The sequence below is a fragment of the Schistocerca americana genome, chromosome 1 (genome assembly GCF_021461395.2).
Source record: "Schistocerca americana isolate TAMUIC-IGC-003095 chromosome 1, iqSchAmer2.1, whole genome shotgun sequence".
Lineage (NCBI taxonomy): Eukaryota > Metazoa > Arthropoda > Insecta > Orthoptera > Acrididae > Schistocerca > Schistocerca americana.
The window spans coordinates 1,178,716,732-1,178,741,007 of record NC_060119.1 but is presented as its reverse complement, the minus strand read 5'-3'; the positions used below and the strand labels follow the sequence as shown (position 1 = coordinate 1,178,741,007).

The 24,276-nt window shown below is 40.2% G+C and overlaps 1 protein-coding gene across 2 annotated transcripts in view; it reads right to left on the bottom strand.

Annotated features, from left to right (window-relative positions):
- LOC124619658 (scoloptoxin SSD14) overlaps positions 1–24,276 on the bottom strand; it is a 531,056-nt gene that overhangs the window by 26,828 nt on the left and 479,952 nt on the right. For both annotated transcript variants that reach the window (XM_047146202.1, XM_047146192.1), the window contains 2 exons: positions 11,824–12,016; positions 11,234–11,434 (listed from right to left, as the gene is read on the bottom strand). In XM_047146202.1, coding sequence (XP_047002158.1) covers positions 11,234–11,434; positions 11,824–12,016 — 394 coding nt within the window. The remainder of the gene's footprint in view (positions 1–11,233; positions 11,435–11,823; positions 12,017–24,276) is intronic.

The window sequence follows — 24,276 nt, the reverse complement described above, 5'->3', positions numbered from 1 at the left end:
CATGATTAGAAACATCACTACGAAGGATGAGACTTGGGAAAGTTGTCTATCTTTGGCAGTCCAGTAGACTATGGAGCTTGGTGCAGAACTGGAATGAAAGGCATATACTATGAAAGAGAAGATGTAGCTCTCCCATTATCTCTTCTTGGTGCATTTAATTGGGTAGCAAGCTTCTACTCAAAGTGAAAAATGTTGCTCAAGACATTGCAGGCTATTATAGCTTCTTCACACACATTTGATTCCATTATATTTTCCTTTTATTTTTATTGAACCACAGGTTTTTTGAGCAACATTATCAATTTCCTCAGATAATTCTGGTCAGTTGCCATGCTTAGCTATTTTAATTTCATCCTGACAACAGAATATAATTGGGTAGATAAAAAAAATCTGCTCACCATACATAAAACTTTTTTTTTTTTACATGTATGTTGTGCCACTGCTTAGTGAATACATTTTTTTATCTATCCAATTATGTTACATTGCCAGAAACTATTTACATTGTCAATTTCATCTCTATATTTTTAAAGGGATTCATTTGTTATATTAAGTCAGTCTTTAAAGTTTTTGCAAGTTTTGTTTTATTTCATTAGATAAGAGTTTAATCCTAATTCTAGAGGTAATGATCGGAATCAAACTCACCATTCCTTATTACTTTCGCATATGATTGATAATTTTTTCCAAAATCAAATTTCATGCTGAAAGGACATTGTTTCATTGAGACCACTGTATTAGGAGTTGCCAAAGATGAGGTCCACAAGGCTGCACTGGTGGAGCAATCAGGATGGAAATATTTACATTAAGTTGTCTGGACCTCATCATGATTGCACAGGGTAGAAGGTACTGGGTATCGACATTTTATGAGATTTGCTGTGACTCTTTTTGTTCCTATCTCGAGTCTGTTAAACAGATTCCAAGACTTCAATTTTTTGAGATGGCCATATTTTGATGGTTACATCCAGTCATGGTCTTTGGAAGTTTAATGCACCTCTGTATTTGGTGTCAACAATCCTGAATCACTCTGTAGACGCAGTATCTTGATTTTTAGCCTTTAGGTAGTCAGTCAAATGTTGAAAGCAACTATTGCCTGAATAAGAGGACTTTGATCTCTTTTTGTAGCCCTCTTGTGAAATTGTCAATTGAGTGACTCCAGCCAGGGGAATAGATCTTATGTTTAAGGACCAGTCATGAGTCTTCATGTTTTATCAAGCCCAGAATTAACTTACTTAGCATTGGGAGACCTGTACAAGATGGAGGAGGCATATTCCCTGGCAGACTAACAAACTGCTAGTGCTATTGTTTTAGCAATTACTGTTTAGCACCACAATGTGATCTACAGTGTTGAAAATAATATTTCCACCACTGACAGACTTTGAGGTTGCTGTAGTGCTTGAAAAAGTTTTTCTCCATGTAACATGAACCCTTTGAGATGCATCTTGCAAAGATGAAAGGCTCAGATCTAGATTTTTATGGGTTCTACTTAAGGTGGTTCCCAAAATATTACAGTTCAAGATATTTTAGTTCTTTAGTAATCCTGCCTTCAACTTCTGCAAACACAGTGCCCTACATGGCCAAAGCTCAGTCATTAAGACATGAAGATCCTGAAGTCATCCAGATGATGTCCTGTGGTAGGCTATTTTTCTTTCTTTTACCACATTTTTTTCCATCTTAATTCCACAAGAAAATGTTCTCAAACAGACTTCCTTTAGCCAAGATCAACATGTATTCTTTTGATATAGTGCAGATTTTTTGTCCAGAAGTTGGATTAATTGTACTGTAAGTGGTAAAGAGCTCTATGAACATCACATTTGTAATTTTTCCAGTTTCCACAGCCATTCCTTAGTAACTAAGCTAATATTTATGAAGTGGTACTATTCCCAACTATTCTCTGGAGAGGAATAATTGTACAGGAATGAGAAGGGATTTCTGTAATATCTGATAGGTGGCATACTTTTTGTTATACTTGGATAATCTCCTCTTTCACTGCAAATGTTGGCTGGAAATGGTGGAGATGCTTATACTCTTCTGCATGCAGCACAATCTTTCTGAGTTACGATGATCCTTTTGTGAGACAGAGTAGAGAGAGTAATAAAATCTGTGCAATAACTATTTATGACGAGGATGGTGTCTACCTTACAGCCTAACAATGATCAATCCCAATAACTGGTCCCTTGCTTCACTGTAAGGTAATAATCAGTACCACATTCAAATCATGTTCTAACAATTTTAAGTCATCAGTAATTTTCTCACTAGTTAAATTTAGACTTTATACACAATGAATGACAGAAGACAACTAATACCACACATGAAACACATCTGACAGAATGTAGGCATATTACATACTGCAACACAATACAATAATTCATCTTGATAACAAGTGTTTATTGGAGTTCAACTATGAAAGGCCACAGCGTCAGCAGGTGGGGGTAAGCGAGAAGAGTGTGTGTGTGTGTGTGTGTGTGTGTGTGTGTGTGTGTGTGTGTGTTTCCCATTCTTAATTCTGGTTTTTGACATGACATCATCTTGCAGCTCACCTTCATTTCTGCTGCCCCCATGTCAACTGGCAACTTCGTCACTGACGAACCATGTTAGTCACAGACGAGTCCAGATATCCTCTGATGGAAGATGATGACTGTATTCATATGTGGGGACCCATGACGAGCTGTACCTGCCAAATGTTGTCCATAAAATTGACAGAGTCGGCCAAGATTCTATAATGCCATACGGATCTTGCTGTTGTCCACGGTCACTTTACTACCAGGCAATACACCTAACAGATCCTGGTGGCAGCTGCATATAGTGATGGCCCTGAATTCCTTCTAATGCTAGGGCCTATGTGGTGGGTGTCAGCAAGGATGCCTTGTAAAATCTGGACAGCGAAGTAATAATGGAATGGCTGGCAGTGACTCCCAACCTAGACCCCCATGGTGCATATGTGGGACACACTTGACAGGGTCATCCTATTCCATGACAGACTATCCAAGAATTCTCATGGGCTCTCCTTTAAGAATAGGAAGGGATAGCACATGGTGACCTCTGTAGACTAATACAGAGTATGCTACACAGGGGCACTGACTCTCAAATTGCATCGTACACTGCTCAAGAGAATTAGGGGAACTTGGATGTCCGACATATTCCATTGAACAATAATTAAGGACATATATGTATATGTCATCAGTCTTCTGACTGGTTTGATGCACCCTGCCACGAATTCCTCTCCTGTGCCAACATCTTCATCTCAGAGTAGCACTTGCCACCTATGTCCTCGATCATTTGTTGGATGTATTCCAACCTCTGTATTCCACCAACCTCTGTATTCCTCTGCAGTTTCTACCATCGAAGTCATTCCCTCATGTCTTAACATGATGTCCTATCATCCCGTCCCTTCTCCTTATCATTGTTTTCTGCATATTCCTTTCCTCTCCAATTCTGCACAGAACCTCCTCATTCCATACCTTATCAGTCGATTCAATTTTCAACATTCGTCTGTAGCTAGCTCCACATCTCAAATATTTCAAATCTCTTCTGTTCCGGTTTTCCCCACAGTCCGTGTCTGCCATACAATGCTGTACTCAAGATGTACATTCTCAGAAATTTCTTCCTCAAATTACGGTCTATCTTTGATACAAGTAGATTTCTCTTGGCCAGGAATGCCCTTTTTGCCATTGCTACTCTGCTTTTGATGTCCTCCTTGCTCTGTGTGCCATTCATTATTTTACTGCCTATTTTATTTATTTGCACATCAACTTCCATAAGACCAAATTGAGGAGCAAATCTCCAAGGTCATGGAACGTGTTGTTATTTTACATTGTAATTTCATGCACTAACAGACAAAACTAATATGTTTATGAACCCGAAAAAAGTCAATCCATAAGTTTAAGAAAACGCAATCAACAGTGTAGCAAGACAGAATAGAAGGAGTGACCCACGAGGAAACTCTTCAGTTTCGATTTGAAAGTACGTGGATTACTGCTAAGATTTTTTGAATTCTTGTGGTAGCTTACTGAGATGGATGCAGCAGTATACTGCACACCTTCCTGCACAAGAGTTAAGATCCAAATGCAGGTTTGATTTCTGCCTAGTATTAACTGAGTGAAAGCTGCTTATTCTTGAGAATAAGCTAATATTGTTAACAAGAAATGACAGTACGGAATGTATATATTGAGAGGCCAATGTCAAAATACCCAGACTCACGAAAAGGGGTCAAAAAGAGGCTCATGAACTTACACCACTTACTGCCCACACCACCCGTTTAAGAACCAAAAGTATCTTTTTAGAATGGGAAGAGTTACCCAAAATATAATACCATACAATGTAAGCGAATGAAATAAGCAAAGTAGACTAATTTTCGTGTTGAACACACACTCACTCCAGATACGTTCGAACAGTAAAAATGGCAGCATTAAGTCTTTGAGCAAGATCCTGAATGTGGGCTTTCCATGACTGTTTACTATCTATCTGAACACCTAGAAATTTCAACAAACGTCCGGTTTTGTTGAATTGTGTGTTAAAAACCATAAAAACTGAGTCTTACTGTGATTTAGGATTTGTTTATTTTCTACGAGCCATGAACTTAGGTTATGAACTGCACTATTCAAAACTTAGCCAGTGTTGCACACAACATACTTTACTAATACATCAGCAAACAGAAATATTTTAGAGTTACTCGTAATACTAGAGAGCATATCATTTATATAAATAAGGAACAGGAGTGGCCCCAACACCGATCCCTCGGTCAACCCCCATTTGATAATACCCCACTCAGACCCCATATCATAGTCATTCTGAACATTGTAAATAATGACCTTTTGCTGTCTGTTGCTAAAGTAAGAGGTGACCCATTGTGAGCTACTCCCCGCGTTCTGTAATGGTCTGACTTCTGGAGCAATATTTTGTGATCAACACAATCAAATGTCTTAGTTAAATCAAAAAAGATGCCAAGCCGTCGAAACCTTTTGTTTAATCCATCCAGTACCTCACAGAGAAAAGAGAATACAGCATTTTTAGTTGTTAAACGACTTCTAAAGCCGAACGGTACATTTGACAGTAAATCACATGGTATAAAATGATCAATTATGCTTACATACACAGCATTTTCAATAACTTTAGCAAATGCTGATGGCATAGAAATAGGTCTAAAATTGTCTACATTATCCCTTTCTCCCTTTTCATAAAGCGGCTTTACTACTGAGTACTTTAATCGTTCAGGAAACTGACCATTCCTAAAGGAAAAATTACAAATATTGCTAAATACAGGGCTAACGTGTGCAGTACAGTACTTTAATATTCTGCTAGGCACTCCATCATAACCATGAGAGCCCTTAGTCTTCAGTGATTTAATTATTGACTCAATTTCCCCCTTGTCTTTATCATAGAGGAGTGTTTCCGACATCAATCTCAGAAAGGCATTTGTCAATAAAGTTATACGATTCCCTGTAGAAACTAAATTTTTATTTAATTCACCAACAATTAGTACTGGAGGGCAGCGTGGAGGGTAAAAATCGTAGAAGGTGACCAAGAGATGAATACACTAAGCAGATTCAGAAGGATTTAGGCTGCAATAGGTACTGGGAGATGAAGAAGCTTGCACAGGATAGAGTAGCATGGAGAGCTGCATCAAACCAGTCTCAGGACTGAAGACCACAACAACAACAACAACAACAACAACAGTCAAAGGCCATTCACCCTTTTACTAACAGAACACCCATCTAGTAATGAAGAATGAATAAAAATATTGCCTATGGCTGTGCTACTGTTCCCCTGCACTCTAGTTTGAACAAACACAATCTGCATCAGATCATATGAATTTAGGAGTTCTACCAACATCCTTTTTCTAGCACCTTCATATACAAAATTTATATTGAAGTCACCGCATAACTAATTTCTGATACTTCCTACAAAGTGAATCAAAAACCATCTCTAGCTTGAGCAGAAATGATGCTCTGAAGTCAGAGCTAGGGGACCTATAAACACCATCCATTAGAAGTTTAGTTTCACTAAATTCAACTGCCCCTGCACAACATTCAAATATCTGTTCATTGCAGTGCCGTGATATGTCTGTGGACTCAAATGGAATACTGTTTTTTTATGTACATGCCCACTCCCCCACTCCGCAAGGAACTCCTTCAAAAACAGCTAGCTAATCTGTATCCTGGTAAAGGAAGCCTCTGAACTGTCAAATTATTTAAGTGCTGCTCCGGTATACCAATAATTTTAGAGTCAACCTCTATAAGCAGTCCACTAAGTTTTTTTCTAATACCTCTTATATCTTGATGAAATATGCTAATTCCTTCTCTACTTAGAAACATGATGTCCTCTGAAGGTTTGCCTTCAGTTAGGCATACCTGCTTAAAGGAAGTCCCTCTATCAGCTGACTTCAATTTAAAAAATGTGCAGCTCTAACACCAACTACTATAGGAATTTTTCCAAGTGTGATCTACCACCACCACCCACTACAATGTCACCTATAAGCTTTGCCAGTCTCCCCTTCCCATACCTATTGAGGTGGAGGCCTTGCCTAGTGAAACCAGGATATACTGACAGACTCAAGTGGTACTACTGCAATGTGACACATACCCTCTGCCATCAGTGCCTGCTTTGGCCCCCAGTTAAAGCACCTAACAGCTGCATCAAGATGAGGCCGATCATGACGCTGAAACAGTTGCACGAAATGCACATTAGTGCCACCAGTTTGAGTAGCTATCTTTACCAGGTCACCACCTACATCATATTCCCCATCCCTATCAAGACTAATCCCTGCTCCACCCACCATCACTACCTGGTCCTCCTCCGTAAAATTCCTACGTAACTCCCCTATGCTGTCAGTCACCTGAGCCACCCCTGCACTACGCTTCACTGTGCCTAGGTAGCAGAATTCCTTAACTCCATCTACTTTGTGACCATCAATCCTGATGTCAAGTTTCTTGCTGTCCTCATTTCTGCTACTTCTCATTACTTTCGTCTTTCTTCGATTTACTCTCAGTTCACATTCTGTGTTCATTAGATTGTTCATTCCACTCAGCTGATCATGTAATTATTATACACTGTCACTCATGATAGCAATGTTAACAGCGAATCTTATCAAAGATACCCTTTGACGCTGATTTTTAATTCCACTCCTGAACCTTTATTTCCATCATTCCTTCTTCAATGTACAGATCGAACAGGAGGCCGAAAGATTACATCCCTGTCTTACACTCTTTTTAATATGAGCACTTCATTCCCTCTTCGTTCTTTTATATATTGTATATTACTCATCTCTCCCTATAGCTTACCCCTATTTTTCTCAGAATTTTGAACGTTTTGCACCATTTTACACTTTTTCCAGGTCGTCAAATCCTATCGTCATCTAGTACATACCGGTACTTAATTTTTTTTCCATTCTTCTGTATATTATTCTTGGATGCGAGAGCTGTTAAGTTGATTGTGTGATTCTCGCACTTGTCAGCTACTGCAGTCTTCGGAATTGTGCAGATGATATTTTTCCAAAAGTCAGATGGTATATCGCCAGACTCCTACATTCTACACACCAACGTGAACAGTCTGTTTGTTGCCACTTCCCCCAATGATTTTAGAAATTCTGATGCAAAGTTGCCTATCCCTTCTGGCTTATTTGATCTTAAGTCCTACAGAGTTCTTTTAAATTCTGAGTCTAATACTGGATCCCTTAACTCTTCTAAATCGACTCCTGTTTCTTCTTCTATCACATCAGGAAACTCTTCCCCCTCGTAGAGGCTTTTAATGTATTCTTTCCACCTATCCGCTCTCTCCTGAATTTAACAGTGGAATTCCCATTGCACTCAATGTTACCAACCTTGCTTTTAATGTCACCAAAGGTTATATTGACTTTCCTGTATACTGAGTCTGTCCTTCCGACAATTATTTCTTTTTAGATTTCTTCACATTTTTCATGCATCCATTTCATGTTAGCTTCCCTGCACTTCCTATTTATTTCATTCCTCAGTGACTTATTTCTGCATTTCTGAGTTTCCTGGATCATTTTTGTACTTCCTCCTTTCAATGATCGAGTGAAGTATTTCTTCTATTATTTATGGTTTCTTCACAGTTACCTTCTTTGCACCTACGTTTTTCTTTCCATCTTCCGTGATGCCCCTTTTTATTGATGTCCGTTGTGGTGTCACAAGCTTTAGGCCTGTGCCACCCCTCATTAAAGTGACCAAGACTTATACGAATAATTGTAAGAACAGTTGTTATTGTTATTATGTTCTTTAAGTTTGCTTTTGGGTTTCCAGAAATACTGTAGGAAGAAAGTTTATTTATGTTGCAGATAATGTGGAAGACGTTGCCCAACGATCACCATGAAAGTTCGATGTAGCGGCAAGTGGGCAAGTAATAAAACGAATGCTGCAAACTACCGCGAGCCATGGAAGAGCCTGGGCCACGAGGGTGTCAAGCTTCCTAGGTCGTTGTTGGACAAGGTCAAAGGAAGAGATATTCTGCTCTCTTTGTAAACAGATCGATCGAGTCTTGAAAGGTTCATGTAAAACTTATAGGCGGGTGACACATTAGGTGGGACCCGATGCCTGTAATACTTCCACAGTTATTAAAAAGTTGTTAAACGGCAAAACCAATAGTTCATCATTTATATAGATAAAAAGTAGTAAAGGTATAGGAAAGGAAGAGTTGTGGCGACAGAACGAAAAGTGATACATCGCTCAGCAACAAAGGAGGACGTAAACAGTGGGCATTACGTGGTGAAAACAAATTAACTGATAAAACAGAAAGTCTGTAATTAAGCACAAAGCCACGTAACACTGCACCATATATCTTCAACTGTACAGCCTACTGGGCTATTCCTTATTGCTGTATCTATAGCCTTAGAGAACTTCAAGCATAGCCTTAGTACTTCCGTATCCTACTTCTTTGCTTATGGATTCTCTCTGACTAATGTCTTAAACTTCAGCCTACTCTTCATCACTACTATACTGTGATCTGAGTATATATCTGCTCCTGAGTACACCTTACAACCCAGTATCTGATTTCAGAATTTCTGTCTGATCATGATGTAATCTAACTGACGTCTTCCCATATCAGCCGGCCTTTTCAAAGTATACCTCCTCTACTTGTGATTCTTGAACAGAATATTCGCTATTACTAGCTGAAATTTATTACAGAACTCAATTAGTCTTTCTCCTCTCTCATTCCTTGTCCCAAACCCATATTCTCCTGTAACCTTTTCTTCTACCCCTTCCTCTACAACTGCATTCCAGTCCCCCAGGGCTATTAGATTTTCATCTCCTTTTACGTATTGTATTACACTTTCAATATCCTCATAGGCTCTCTCTATATTCATCTTCAGCTTGCGAAGTTGGCATGTATAGCTGAACTATCATTGTCGGTGTTCGTTTGCTGTAGATTCTGATAAGAAAACCCTATCACTGAACAGTTCACAGTAACATATGGTCTGCCCTACCTTCCAATTCATAACGGATCCTACTCCCGTTATACCATTGTCTGCTGCTGTTGATATTACCCTGTACTCATCTGACCAGAGATTCTCATCTTCTTTCCATTTCACTTCACTTCACTGACCCCTACTTTATCTAGATTGAGCCTTTGCATTTTCGTTGTCAAATTTTCTACCTTCTCTGCCACATTCAAGCTTGTGACATTCCACACCCCAACTCTTTCACAAATTAAGTACACAATAAAACATCATTACATCCTCAATCATTAACATAAAAAGGACTGGTGTTGAAAACAATATGGACTCACTCATTCATTCTGTAACCCTAGGTGATTTTCATCAGCCTTTGATAACTGCAGTGATGTGTATGCCCTCTGAGTATTTATCATTGCCCAACAGCTACATGGTATGCTCTGAATACATCTATGGAGATCACCCTGTGGTATCCATTCACATTCTTCAAGGGAAGGCCATGAGGATTCTTTGAGAGTCTGTAGTGGAATAGGATGATCACGAACGGGTCTGTCAATGAAGTCCAACACGTGCATCATGGCGATTAGGACAGGACTCACCACCACCCATCCCATTACTTCAGTGTGGTATCTATCACCCATTCCAGTACTTCATCCTTGCCGACACCCGCCACATAGGCCCTAGCATTAGAAGGAATTCAGAGCCACCACCTTAGGCAGCAGTCGCCATATGGTCCAACAGGATCTGTTCTATGTACTGCCTGATGATAAGATGAACATGGAAGACAACAACAAGATCAATATGGCTGTCAATGCTGAAGTCTCCCTACAGCACCACAAAACCTTGACCGAATCTGTCAATTTTGTGGTCAACATTTGTCAGTTATGGCTCACCACGGGCCTTCACACATGAACTTGGCCAGCAAGTTGCACCAGAGAATATATGGACTTGTTTGTGAATAACATGTTCCATCAGTGACAAAATTGTCAGTTGACATGAGAATGTCAGAACTGAAAGCGAGCTGCAAGTTGTTATTTTTGTCAAATGGGAGACTCAAACAGGATGTCTGTGTCAGAAGATCCTTTCTCATAACCATTCATTACAGTCTGACTGGACACATTGGCTCCAGTGGCTCTTCTAAGGTCATCTTTCAGTGCTCTGGCAGTATCTCAACAACGTGGCAATGCAAAGACAGCCTGATCTCGGTCTTCAAGTTAGGGTTTTAACGCGTCAGTGACATTGTCCATCTCACCTAGTTTATTGATATCTCCCTGTACCATGTCCATTCCCTATGGATAACACATTGGCATCTGCAGCAACACAGCTGAAGGTCCATTTTTGTTGGATCAAACAGACCCTTGTCGCACACGACTTGCACTGCGTTAACATGTCTCGGTGTATGAGCCGAGTTGAAATCATCATCCACAAAAGACAACTGCCATCTGTGTACCTCACTAGAAAATACTGGGACATCAGTACTCACTTCCTTCTGAGTGGTCACCTGACAACGTAATGCATAGCACAGCACAGCCAGTAGATGTTTAATGATTTTAATTGTTGCCCAGGTTAAAAGTGAAGTTTTCAAGCCACGCAAATAAGATCACAGGTACTGCTTGTATCTAAATAGATTTAACATACCAGATGTTGATACACATGTTCCTCTAATAATTTGAACAGTCTATTATTAGTAGATTTTACACAAGCATTTAGTAAAGTCTGTCTGGTACCAGTTATGATTACAGATTATATAACAAACAGAAAAAATAAGAATTTGGAAGTGACACTGTTTTCCATGTCTAACAATGATAAATAAAGAGTAATTTTTTTAATACTTGCCTGTAGTTCTTGAGGTCATCAACAGTTATGATTCCACCCCTGGCTTGTATATCTGCAGCTAACTTCTCGGCTAAGCTGCCCGTATACAGCGCATCTCCACCCTCTTTTGAGATCACTTTTAGTGTTTCACAGAGCTTATTATGCTTTATGAGAGTACCTTCTGAATAGAACTTCCCAGTTGCTGGATCAATAAATATTTCACTGAGAAAGTAAGAGACATATGGATTACTTTCTGATTCCTTGTTCTCTCAAAATAGTATGTCTCAGAATAAAACCAAGTACAAAAAACAGTGATGTGCGTGATCACAGAGACAGACTAAATTAAAAACAGAATCAAGTCAAGCTGTCATTCAGTCAATGTTGTGGAATACATCTCATAAATGGTAGCCAATAAAATATTCTCTATTTTCAGGCCACGAGATATGGCTAATTGCTGAACCATGAGGTTGGGGGTAACTCATATGACAGATGTATTTTTCAGCATTATGTAGGAAAACATGTACACGCATGGAAAAAAAAGAGAGAGGTAGTCAATATATCCACAGAACAATAAAAAGCTTTTTTATAGTAACTTCAATTTATGAACTCACCTTAATGTTGGATCTGATTTAACAGCTGCAGCATTGAAAATGAGAGAATCAGCTTGATGCCTTGTCATGTTGTATCCACTTTCACAAACTGCTATGGCTGGTGCCACCAGATCAGACCAAGGTAGTTTACCATATCTTTTGTATGCCTCCCAATACCCTTTCAGCTCTCCAGGAACACCAACTGCTAGTGCACCTTTGTAGGGAAAAAATGTGTTTGTATTCCTAATTTTCCATTACCAAAATAAAGGAGTAACAAAATAACTGTGAAAAGGGGGGTAAGGGATGTTGAGGAAGGTAGAGAGGAGGGTGACGGAGGATAAGGGAAGGAAAGGAGGGATGAACACAAAAAAATATATAAAACACTGCAAACCGAAATGTGGGAACCACAAGATCACCTCCACTATAAAACTGACTATTTGTGTCAATAGTTTTTCTAATTAAATGTAGGAGAGACTAATTTTTATTAAATTAAAGTTTTGATAAATGATTGTGTTGTGCTGAATGGTTGGCATGCACAAAGTTTTTGGACAACATCCTTTCTAAAGCCTAAGAGACTAACAATCCCGTGCAAAGCAAAGTTACACTCAATGATAGTGCAATACATGCTCAACTTCAAAGGTTACTTCACAACCCGTGCTATCTAGACCTTGCAGCTAGTATCACTTCCCCTCAACTGCATAAATGAGAATTGCCCTTACAACACATCATTTAATCCCAGAATCCCCATGGCCTCGATCTGAAATTAAATCCTGTCCTACATCCAACACCATCCCTGCATCCCCATGCCTCCCTGATTCACTGTAGTGTGATCAATCTATCCCCCCCCCCCCCCACTATGCCCCTCTTCATTCTATCATTCCTACTTACTCATCCACGTCACCTATTTCATAGGATACCAAACAGGACTTCCCTTGCCTGCGTTAGGACAAGCTGAGGAGTGCCCCATTCCTACGTTCCTTGCCATCTCCACCTCCCTAACTGTCGTCATTCTCTCCCATCATTCCGTGTTTCGTTGTACACCTCTTTATCTACTCCTCTTGTCACTTTCTCAAGCCAAGTCCGGTTATCTTCAGGATGGAATGTAACAATATTATGAAATGGATAGTTTCTACTCACCATATAGTGGAGATACTAAGTCGCACTTAGGAACAACATTAAGACTGTTGGAAAGTGAGCTTTCCGCCAATGAGGTCTTTGTCGGCACATGATGGGAGAGGCAACCGGGTGGTGAGGGTAAGGAGAAGGCTGGGGTGGGGATGGGCAGGGGTAGCGGTGGGGGACAGTAGAGTGCTGCTTGCGGGTGGCAAGCAGCGACGAGGTGGAGAGAGGGTGGGGTGGGTGGGAGGATGTAAGGGCAGGTCTTGCATTTAGATGTATTACAGGGATACAAGCTACAAAGGGGTAACAGTTGTGTAGGGGTGGACGAGGATATGTATAGTGTTGGTGGGTGGCCAAATTCCACTGTGGGAGGGGTGGGAACGATAGAATGTCGGAGATTTTTCATTTCACAGCATGACAAGAGGAATTTGAAACCCTGACTGAGAATGTAATTCAGTTGCTCCAGCCCTGGGTGGTACTGAGCCTCAACGGGAATGCTCCTCTTTGGCCAGATGGTGCGACTTTGGAAGGCAGTGGGTGATTGGAAAGGTAAGATTTGGGAGATCTGTTTTTGTATAAGTTAGAAGGGTAATTACAGACAGTGAAGGCCTCAGCAAGACCCTCCGTATGTTCTGAGAGGGACTGCTCATCAAGACAGATGCAACGGCCATGGGAGGCTAGGCTGTATGGGACTTCCTGGTACAAATGGGTGGCAGCTGTCTAAGTGGAGGTATTGCTGGTGGTTGGTAAGTTTAAAATGGACAGGGGTACTGATGTAGCCATCTTTGAGGTGGAGATCAACATTGGGGAAGGTGGATTATTGGGTTCAGTAGGACCAGGCAAAGCGAATGGGAAGAGAAAATGTTGGGATTCGAGAGGAATGTGGATAGAGTGTCCTCACCTTCGGTCCAAATTGCAAAGATGTCATCGATGAATCTGAACCAGGTGAGGGGTTTGGGATTCTGGGTGTTCAGTAAGGATTCTTCTACATGGGCCATGAACAGGTTGGCACCATGCAGATGCCCACAGCCGTATCCTGGATTCATTTGTAGGTACTGCCTTCAGAGAAGCAATTGTGAAGGTGGTGGTTTTTGGTTGTTATCATCATCATTATTAGGGTTGAGGGTCACTCGACATTATGCTCATCAGCACCCTGACGAAAAGTCAACATGCAAATCTCATGGGTGGGGATGAAGGCTGTCCCCACATGCAGAGCAGTTTAGAGTATGAAAGTCTGCCGCCCTTCCCCACCAGTTTAGGGATGAGGCCTGACAGTGCACAAAATTTCACCACTCTTTTAACACTGGAATCTGTATCTGCGAGGATGGTGGGCAGACCTCCAGTGAGACTGAGGGCTGCCCTAATATCAATAAATGGAACACATGTAGCCACAATATGCTGAACTGAAAGTGGCACTCTACAAACTTCACATAATGGTGGATCCTCCCGCCGGAGGAGGAAGCCATGTGTGAAAGGGCTATGCCCGACGCGCAGTCCAATAAGCAAAACCTCCTTCCAGCGGCAAGGCTGACATTAGAAGTCCACCAAGCCTTTGTGGTCGATTTGAGCAACCATTCAGTCCCCTACTGACGCATGATGCATCTGTCAGAAAATGAGATAATAGCATGCAACGGGAAGGGACATTGATAGACAGCACCATCCCAACATGCTTCCTTGGCAGCTTTATCAGCCATGTTGTTACCCTGTATTCCAATGTGGCCAGGTATTGGAGTGTGGCCAGGTACCCAGCAAAAGATCACCACCTTGCCATGGTGTTGGAGCCGCTGTAAGGAGTCATGGATGAGCTGAATCAGTGGGTCTACCGGATACATTTGGTGAAGTGCCTGCAGCGCACCAAGAGAGTCAGAACAGACAAGAAAACTCTTACAGGGATCTCTGTGAACCCTCTCCAGTGCCATCAGAATGCCATATAACTCCACATCATAATTTGTAAATTGTTCTGAAAGACACACTTTAAAAACCGTATCAGGGAAAACTGCAGAACAACAGAGAGCATTCCCCTCCTGGGATCCATCTGTATAAATAATGATAAAGCTATGGTACATACTTAAAATAGATGAAAACAAAGTTGTAAAAACCAAATCTGGAGTACAACTTCTCGTGTACTGTGTCAATCTTTGGGCCTCTGAAGACATGGTTTGGAATCCATTGAGGATTGTAAAAGGCAGTGTTCAATAGTGTTACGGCCACAGGCATTAGTGATGCTAGTGTAAAAGAGAGGTGGCACTCATAGTGATGAGCACCGTGTGGTAAAGGAACAGGAACTGTAGAGAGTCGGTGGAGGAAATGGTTGTTATATTTTACAGAAGAGGGTATGTTGCAGGTAAGAGGCTGAAGGTGTTGATCTACAAAATCGACAATTCTGTCAGTGAGGGCACAGAAACCAGCCACAATGGGGCATCCTGGGTGGTGGGGTTTATAGAGTTTAGGAAGCATGTACAAGGTAGGAGTGCGGGAAGTGATAGGGGTGAGCAGAGGGATGGGCTGAGGGAAGAGGTTCTGAGATGGTCCTAAGGATTTGAGGAGACTTGAGATCCTACTGGATTTCTAATGAGGCCATTGTGGCAGGGTTTGTAGGCGGAAGAATCTGACAGCTGGCAGAGTCACTCTGCCAGGTATCCTTGTGGTTCAAAACAACAGTGGTGAAGCCATTGTCAGCAGGTAGAATTATTAAATTGAGAACAGTTTTTAGGTGGTGGATTGTGGTTCTTTCTGCAGATGTAGGTTAGTTTGCATGTTGAGGGATTTGAGGAATGACTGTGAGGCAGAGTTCGAGGTTAATACATTCTGTTAAGATAACAGAGTGATTTGAGGGCAGTTCTTCATGTCAATGACTGCTTCACAGCCTGTGCCATCTGGTTTCTTCCCACCAACATCAGCTTTCTCGAATTGTGCATGTGAGAACTCTCCCTGCAATATATCCTACATTCCCATAATCCTCCTGGTCTCAATCTTCATTAGTCACTGTCCTTAGCCATCTAGTCCATTCCCTGTTCCCATACCAGCATTGCACAGCCCTCTATTCCACCAATACACCAAGTCTGTTTACTTCTCTCCTTTTCTGCTACCCCCCTCCCCTACCCTCCCAACTGCACCTAGCTGGCCTACCCTCTCTCCACCTTGTCCCCGCTCACTCTGCTCCCACAAGCAGCACTTTACCGTTCCCCACTGTTACCTTGTTATCCCTACCCCTCCCCACCCCAGCCTCCTCCTTACCACTACCATCTGGTTGCCGCTCCCACCATGCGCTGCTCCTCGCAGTGTGACTTCAGCTACCAGAGTTATGGTGAGTAGCAACTACCCTTTTCATAACATTATTAGTTATCCTTACTCTTTCCATCATTTAATTCCACCCAGAACTTTAAAGTATCATATGAATGCTGAAAGGCACAGCAATTAGCTTCAAAGAGGCAGTAATTTACTTAAATTTAAAATAATAATTCTTTCTCCAAATATACCATATGAATGATTGTGACAAGCAATTTTCCCCTAATAAAACAAACCGTATGTACATTTTTTCCAGCTGCTTATTTGAAGTGTTAGCACAAACACAATGCAGTCGCATCCGTTAAACTGGTACATCTTAGTACGAAGCTGAAAATATTAACAGTTTGGTCTTGCCCACAATAAAGGGTTGTCTTATTCATAATTTAGTTGAAACTGGTTGTGTGAATAAAACTAAGTGACAACTGTGTTGAATAATTTCAGTACATTAGCATCATTCTGAAAACTGTCTTAGTCAAACACAGGAACAATCTACACCACTGTAGACATTCATAGTCAGACTTTTGACATTGTCTACATTGATTACTTGAAGATTATGGGATGTGAAGAAGTTTTCCCTGACCAGCGACAGTGTCAGAGATGAAGACAATGCTGGCTACAGCACAATATCTAGACTGGAAAACAACAAAAAAGAAGCGCTAATATTGTAAGTAACATGGGGATGACTAAGCTGCCGATGCAGCAGAGTGATGTCACCGAAATTAGAGCAAAACGTCATTCTGTTGAAAAGACACAGTGAAGCAATGTGCAAGTCCTACATATGAACGGCTTTACAGCACAAGGATATTGCAGAAATAAACAAACAAAGCCTGATAGGAGGAGCTGTGACACCAAAGCGTAGTGCAGAGTTCTGACTAATTCAGAAAACTAGGGCACATTCAGTCATTCTTGCCACATGATAATATCACTGGCATAGACCAACTGGTACATATACTATTTACTTCCAAAGCCCAGTTCTTACATCTGCAGCTAACCAGTCCCAAGATGGGAACTGTCATGCTCCACCTGCATTCCATCTTGACGACTTCAATCTACAATGCAACTGCCAGTCCGGTCTGAAGAACTTAGCTGCTGTGGGCTGCTGCCACTCTGGCTTTGCCTCCACTGATGAGAAGACTTACTTGCCTCCCACCATCAGGGCCCCTAGAGGCCTAGCTAACAGTACCTGGGAAACTTCCAAGCTATAATCATCCCAGGAGAACACAGTAGCTGCCATTCCCCTACCTGCACCCACAATCAGACACCAACGACTACAGTCAGCTTGTACAGAGCTGTTGGGTGCCTTTCTCAGACTGCTGTATATAACATCAATGAGAGCACTCTGGTAACCTGCTAGCTGCATTGCTCGCTACCGAGACTGCACAGGCAATGTCTGCAGTGTGTCTGATGAGCAACCTGCTGTTATGTAGTTGCCTGCAGCACGTGCAGTTCCATTGCTGCGGTGGCCGAGGCTGACGCACGCAAATGTCAATGCACATCAGTCTTGCGTGAGCTTCCCCTCTCCCCTGGCTACCAGCAACCTTAAAGAACATAACTGTGTATCTACGAACAACAAACGTGTATTCATTTAACAGTATCTTCCTGTGCCTTCGGACATCTGACAGATCCCTATCCCCACAGTCCGCATTCCTATACTGGCAACCATAGAGGTCCTGACTCTGGTCCTCTGTAATGAGATTATCTGTTTTTTGTTATGAAGGTAAGACTGCATCTGTGCAAGAGTTATTTCATGAACGTGGTAAAATTAGTTTGCCAAGTAAAGTTTTTTGGTGCACACAATGTATGACAAACAGCTCAGTCAGAAGAAAAAGTGTCATTAAAATAAAGTTTACTTCTTGCAATATAAATAAGCCAATGGTTTGACTTAACGCCATTACTGTAGTCTGTACAGTATCATTTATTTCTGTTATCCAGCTTCATCTTCATATTCATATTCAAAGATAGCCCCCCTGTTTGTTCTTAAGATTAAGGTGAATGTAAATGTTAATTAAAGAATTATGAACAAGAAAAGCCTCTCAGAGAGAGAGAGAGAGAGAGAGAGAGAGAGAGAGAGAGAGAGAGAGAGAGAGAGAGAGACTTTTTGCACCAATGCATTGCAAACAACTACTACTTAAAAGTGCAATGCTAATGTAAAGCAAAAGAAGTATTTAAACAGATTTCCAAAAAAAGTTGCTAACTGCGTAAAACAACAAATGGCTAATCTGTAGAAAATTTTGATAGCCACTACAATGTTAGCTCTATTAGTTGACGTGTCATGTATTGTGTACTTTACTGAGAGATAAAAAACACCTCCACTGAATCTCTCTATGACTATATTGCATATTAGTGAATGAGCACAATCAAAATGACTACAATGCAACACTTGACCATTTAATTATGGGAAACACTATGAAAGGATGTCTCAGACAGCTTCAAGTACACCTAAATTGTATGTTGATCATTTGTTGGCTTGTTTTTTTTTCGTGTTACCTGGGCTTCACATTGTAAGCCCCTTTTACAATACATAACTTTAAACTACAAGAAGTATGTAATATTTCCAGTATCTCTGTGGATATAGTACCCATGAAGCATAGAGCTTGTATGGTCTACATACAACGGGCAATCAATAAGTAACGCAACACACTTTTGTTCTGAAAGCAGGATGCTTTTATTCATGATTCTAATACACCATATTATTCCCCATTCTTTTGGCTACAAAACACTACTTTTCAACATAATCCATGTTCATTGTGGCAGCCTTACACCACCTTATTGGAAGGGCCTGTATGCCTGCATTGCACCACTTTGATGGTCAACGCTGGGGGCCAGTGTCTTGCTGCATCAATAACCTGCCAATCACCCACATACTGCTTCCACATATATGGTCCTTCATTGCTCTTTATGGTCTTCCATTAGGCGGTGAGAAACCAGTGGGCACACACATTTGAGTAGGCCTACCACAACTGGTGGACAACTGTGTCAGCACTACCAACAGAGACATCCAACTGTGCAGCAAGGTGTTTGATAGAGATCGATCAATCACCTTGAATGAGACTATGTGCACATTTCAACGTTGCAGGAGTTGCAGATGTGTGTGTAGCCAACCGGCACATGTGAGACCTGACAGGTTTGTGTGATCTTTTTGCAATGGTGACACACACACACACACACACACACACACACACACACACACACACACACACACACACACACACACACCCCTCGCTCAATGAGTCAATGTGCTTTTCTTTACTGCTAGCTCTCCACCGCTGCTTCTTGAAAGTAGACTTTTGCAGGATAGTCTGTGTCTGTCAAACATTTCAGGTTTTTCAGAATTTCAGTGACACTCTCCCACTGGACAAACAAAGCTCTGACAATTTGTCCTCTGCTGTGTGTAGATTCCATATCTGCAATCCTACATAGGAGGGGGTCCTGTGCACTTCACTAATATCACAGAATGAGGTAAGTGTTTTGTAAGCAATCTCATTTGTAGTCTCAAGTGTGTTTCACCAGTGTCCTACCATTTAACCAAAGTCTACGACGTGCTTTATCTATGACTGATCCTAAGAAATTATTCCATTTTATCTCTCTGTACATCAGTAAACCCATGTATTTTAAAAGTTCATAGAATCAGATTATGACCCACTGATGTTGCTATTATACAATATGACATTTTCCATTATCTGAACTGTACAACTTTACATTTCTGAACATTTAAATGAAGTTGTTTTAATCTTCACACTGCTGAAATCTTGTCAAGATCTGACTGACTATTTGCATAGCTTTTCTCAGACTGTTGTTCATTATATATACCAGCATAATCCGTAAAAAGTCTTAAGTTACTATTAAAATTGTCTGCCAGGCCATTTACATACAGTAAGAACAACTCAGTTCCCTGGGGCACATTAACGAAGAAACATTCACAATTGTCAATCTTGATGAAACTTTGTTACAACATAAACTAAAGCAACTTTCAGGCTACATGCATCCATTTGTAATAAAGCTGGTTTCTGAAATACAATTTTTTTGGAAAACAAACTGTAACTATGTGCTGTCAGAGTACTGGCAGTATACCTAATAAAATATCTAAACATTCTTTATTGGTCTAGTTGTTTATTTCACTTATATTTTAAATTGTTATTTTACATCTTTTTTAGTTTACCATTACTCTTTTTTTTTAATTGCTGCTGCTTCTGTTGAGGATTCAACAAAAGATAAACTGCTGTAGCCTTACTACCAATGAATCCCTAATTCTGTCATTTTTAGCCAATATAATCTTATTTTTGTCAATATAAGGAATTACATCATTTTATGTGAGCTCAGTATATGTGAAAACGACTTTTACAACTGCACAAATAGAAGGTGCAGGCAGGTATAAATTCTTTTTTAACTAGTGGTGAACATATAGTCATCCGATGAAATATTCAGTTCCAAAATAAAGCTTGTTGCTAAATGCATAACACTAAGTGACATGTGATAGTGCTGTCTTAACAAGGCAAAGCTGTTGGGAAACTACTACTACTATTACTGAGAGATATTTTCTTTAAGCCTTTATTAACTGTCAGCCACTGCGAAAACTACCACAACACTGCTGCTCATCACTCATTCTTCCATCACAATATGTCCACCAAACAGCTCTTCACTTCTATGGTGTTATTATGAACAACTATGCTGCTCATTTTGCAGCCACTGTGTATCACCTGGACCAAGTCCACAGTAGCAGTCGGCCACTTGCAAGACTGAGTGATCCGGTTTCCAGTCACATGGAACACAGTGCATTGACAAAGCAGTTTTAATTCTACTCAAACATTATCTGAACTGCACTACCACTGAAGACGGATGGTTCTTTTCCGAAATACTTTACACTGACTATTCACCACAGTTTCTGTAAGTTTCAATACCTCTGGAACACAGCATAAAGGGGGGAAAGGGGGGCCAGGCGGCATCTGCGTGATGAACTTATCAACACTGCTGTAATTAATCCATAAATGCAACTCTTCAATTAATCTAAAGCTAGATGTACTTGCTGGCTTTGCTGAAATTATAGTTGTCGATTATATTACAAGAGAAGAATTTTAATTGCCGGTTTTTGCTTTACACCAAACCAAAAATGATTTTTAGTAATATCCATACCTTATTTTTACACTGAGTAGTGTTGCTTCATACCTTTAATGCATGGCTTAATTTAATTGCCAGTTTTGGGCATTTTCTCAATTACTTGAGAGCCTGTACTTTTAGACCAACTGTAATACTGACTACACAAACACATATACCATCTCCTCGACTGTCTTTCCCCTCTATCTACCCCCCATCCCAATACTCTATCGGCTGCCGAAGGATAAAACATTTATGGAGAAACGTGTGGGTTAAAGCTCTTCTGTCCGTGTTTGCTCATAAATAGATCTCACACATACACACAACAGTCCACTTTTTTACTATGCACATTTTCCACCCTGGCTTATACACTCAGATAGTTCACAATGTCTTTTAAAGAGCTGTTTTAGAATCACTGCAAAGTTATCATCTAAATCTTTCTTACATTCAAGTTGAGATGTTCTAGTTCAAATGACAACTATTACTGTTTACCTTTCATTTGCGACCTCAGTTAAGCAGTTGCAATGTAAGGATCGAAGTAAACAATTTACTTTTTGACTATACTCGCAGACAAATATAATTGACAATAAGGCCACCTCAAATAATGTATCCCACATTTACAAATTACATTTGCAAATTCATACACAAGGCATCAACTTTTTCTTAAAAATGATCTGTCAGTCCTCCTGTCATTGGTGAATAGAAAGTTATTTAAATTATCTATTCTGATTTCTGTAACTGAAAAATGTTTCTACTGATAAAGCAATTTTTTTCATACTTTATCCCCTTTCTCGTAGCAAGGGCACACAATTACCACATGTTCTACAACATTTATTGACCAAGCAATATCCCTTAAGGTAGTGAAAGTTTATCTCTGTTTATCCAATCTATATGAGAAACACCATTAAAGTTAAAGGACTCTGCATGACTTCCTGCAACAACCACATTGTTATACAATTACACAGTCCAATGAAGATCAACTTTTGTTTCATTGCCCACCTGCTATTTCATTAGTAAATTTTACAATATTTCACTCTAAAAAAGTGAGATGCACAACAGAAAGCAAAAAGTACGTCTCTGGACGTGGCACCTTCCTACTATGCTTGGAGTAAACTGAAGTTATCTATTTGAGCTAGACCATCTACCTGCTGCACTGCACTGCTGAAACTACCTCTATTCAGTACTGTGCCGCCCCCCCCCCCCCCCCCCCCCCTGCAAAAACTGCAATCGAGCCACAAATTATATATATTAATCCAGCCTCAATTTTGCATCTCTCAGGGTTACCAAATATTTTCTTCTTCCTGCTGTTCTTGATGCATCAGTGTGGCAGTTAAGTAACTATTGGCATGAGAACTTCACACTCACCGAGAATTAATATGATAAAAATGTGATAACTTTAGCCCATACATTACATTAGTCATATTCCATGGATCCCAAGGAGAGGTTCTTTGGGATGTAAAAGATTTACAATAATGAAACGACAAATTACTGCATCAAAGTGTTAATTTTAATTATAATCTATAACATTAATTTGAAGAATTTGTGTGTGTGTGTGGTGAGGGGGGGGGGGGGGGGGGGGGAGGGATTATTTGTCACCGGAATATGAGTTGCCCAATACAACTATCTTTTAATTTAGTTTTAAAATCCACTGACATTTAAAGTGAAGGATGATTAATGTTCGTCATCCAGTGGACAATGTCAAATTTATTGTGGTGGTAGATTGTCGCCTGCATGTGCACCCGTAACTTCCTTGACATCTTTGTACAGGTAGTTTTTGGTCCTAGTGTTATGTTCATGCTTTTTCACTAAGGTCATTTTGAGTCTCATACAAAATGATTCCATAGCAAAACAGTGAATGGAAATATGCAGAATAAATTAGTTTTTTTCATTTTTAAACCTCCCTTTTAATTTAACATGTGTACTGGAAATACAACTGAACCAAGCTGCTTCATTAATTCTATGCAGTAGTTTCTCAACTGATGTGATCTCTGCAGTCCCAGAAACTTCGCATGTCTACTTGTATTTCATTGTTTGAGAAACATAACAGCATATGGAGTTCTGAGAAAAGTACTGAAGTGTATGCATCAGAGTATGTCAACCAGTCCTGATAATCACAAGACACCAAACCACTGTGTTGAAAAACGCAGAGATGAAAACCAAATTTATGGATAATTTGCCTTTCTCCAGCTGTAACTGCATACCTAAACATATCATCTATGAATTAAGCAATTGTTCACAAGGGTAGCTATGTGGTAGAATATTATGAAGCTATCTTTAATATTTAAATGCACTGCCAAATAATGACACACTGGAGATTTAATGCTTGAACAATATTTTTCTCTTTATCATCTGAAGTCATGTCTGTTGCCTTCTTATACATATCTACAGTTACTGCCACTGTGAGAAAGTGGTAATGAACTTACAGTTCAAATGTGTACATTCTGCCTCCATAACTGCATCAGGTCTTAAGCTCATTTATGGATATTTCTTGAGTAGTAGATCAAAAATTTATTTTGATTGTATGCGTATTGTATCACAGATTTTGTTGTTGTAGTAAAAGATAGGAAAATTGTACTTTCATCACCACAGCAACAAAATTTTTACCCTAAATCTCTTTCCACCAATGGAGACTCCCTGTACATGGTCAGTTCACCTTGGTTGGTTTGCTTTAATCCTACGATGCACTGATATAAACACACCACAATTTAAAGAAGTATTAATGGGATGTATAGAATCAGTCCACTGAAACGGCTTGTAACATGCACTAGCCAAGATTTTGTACATAAGTACCTCACAACTGCTCTTAGAAGTAACTTGGAAAAGGTAGCTCATCAAGACTTACATTCTCAGGACGTTAGGAGGCACAAGTTCAGCTACTAATTTCTGCTGTACTCAACCTGTATGCCACATCTAGAACTCCCTCTGCATCCTCATCTCCATTAACAACACACAAAGTATTACTGCCTAATGCTCATT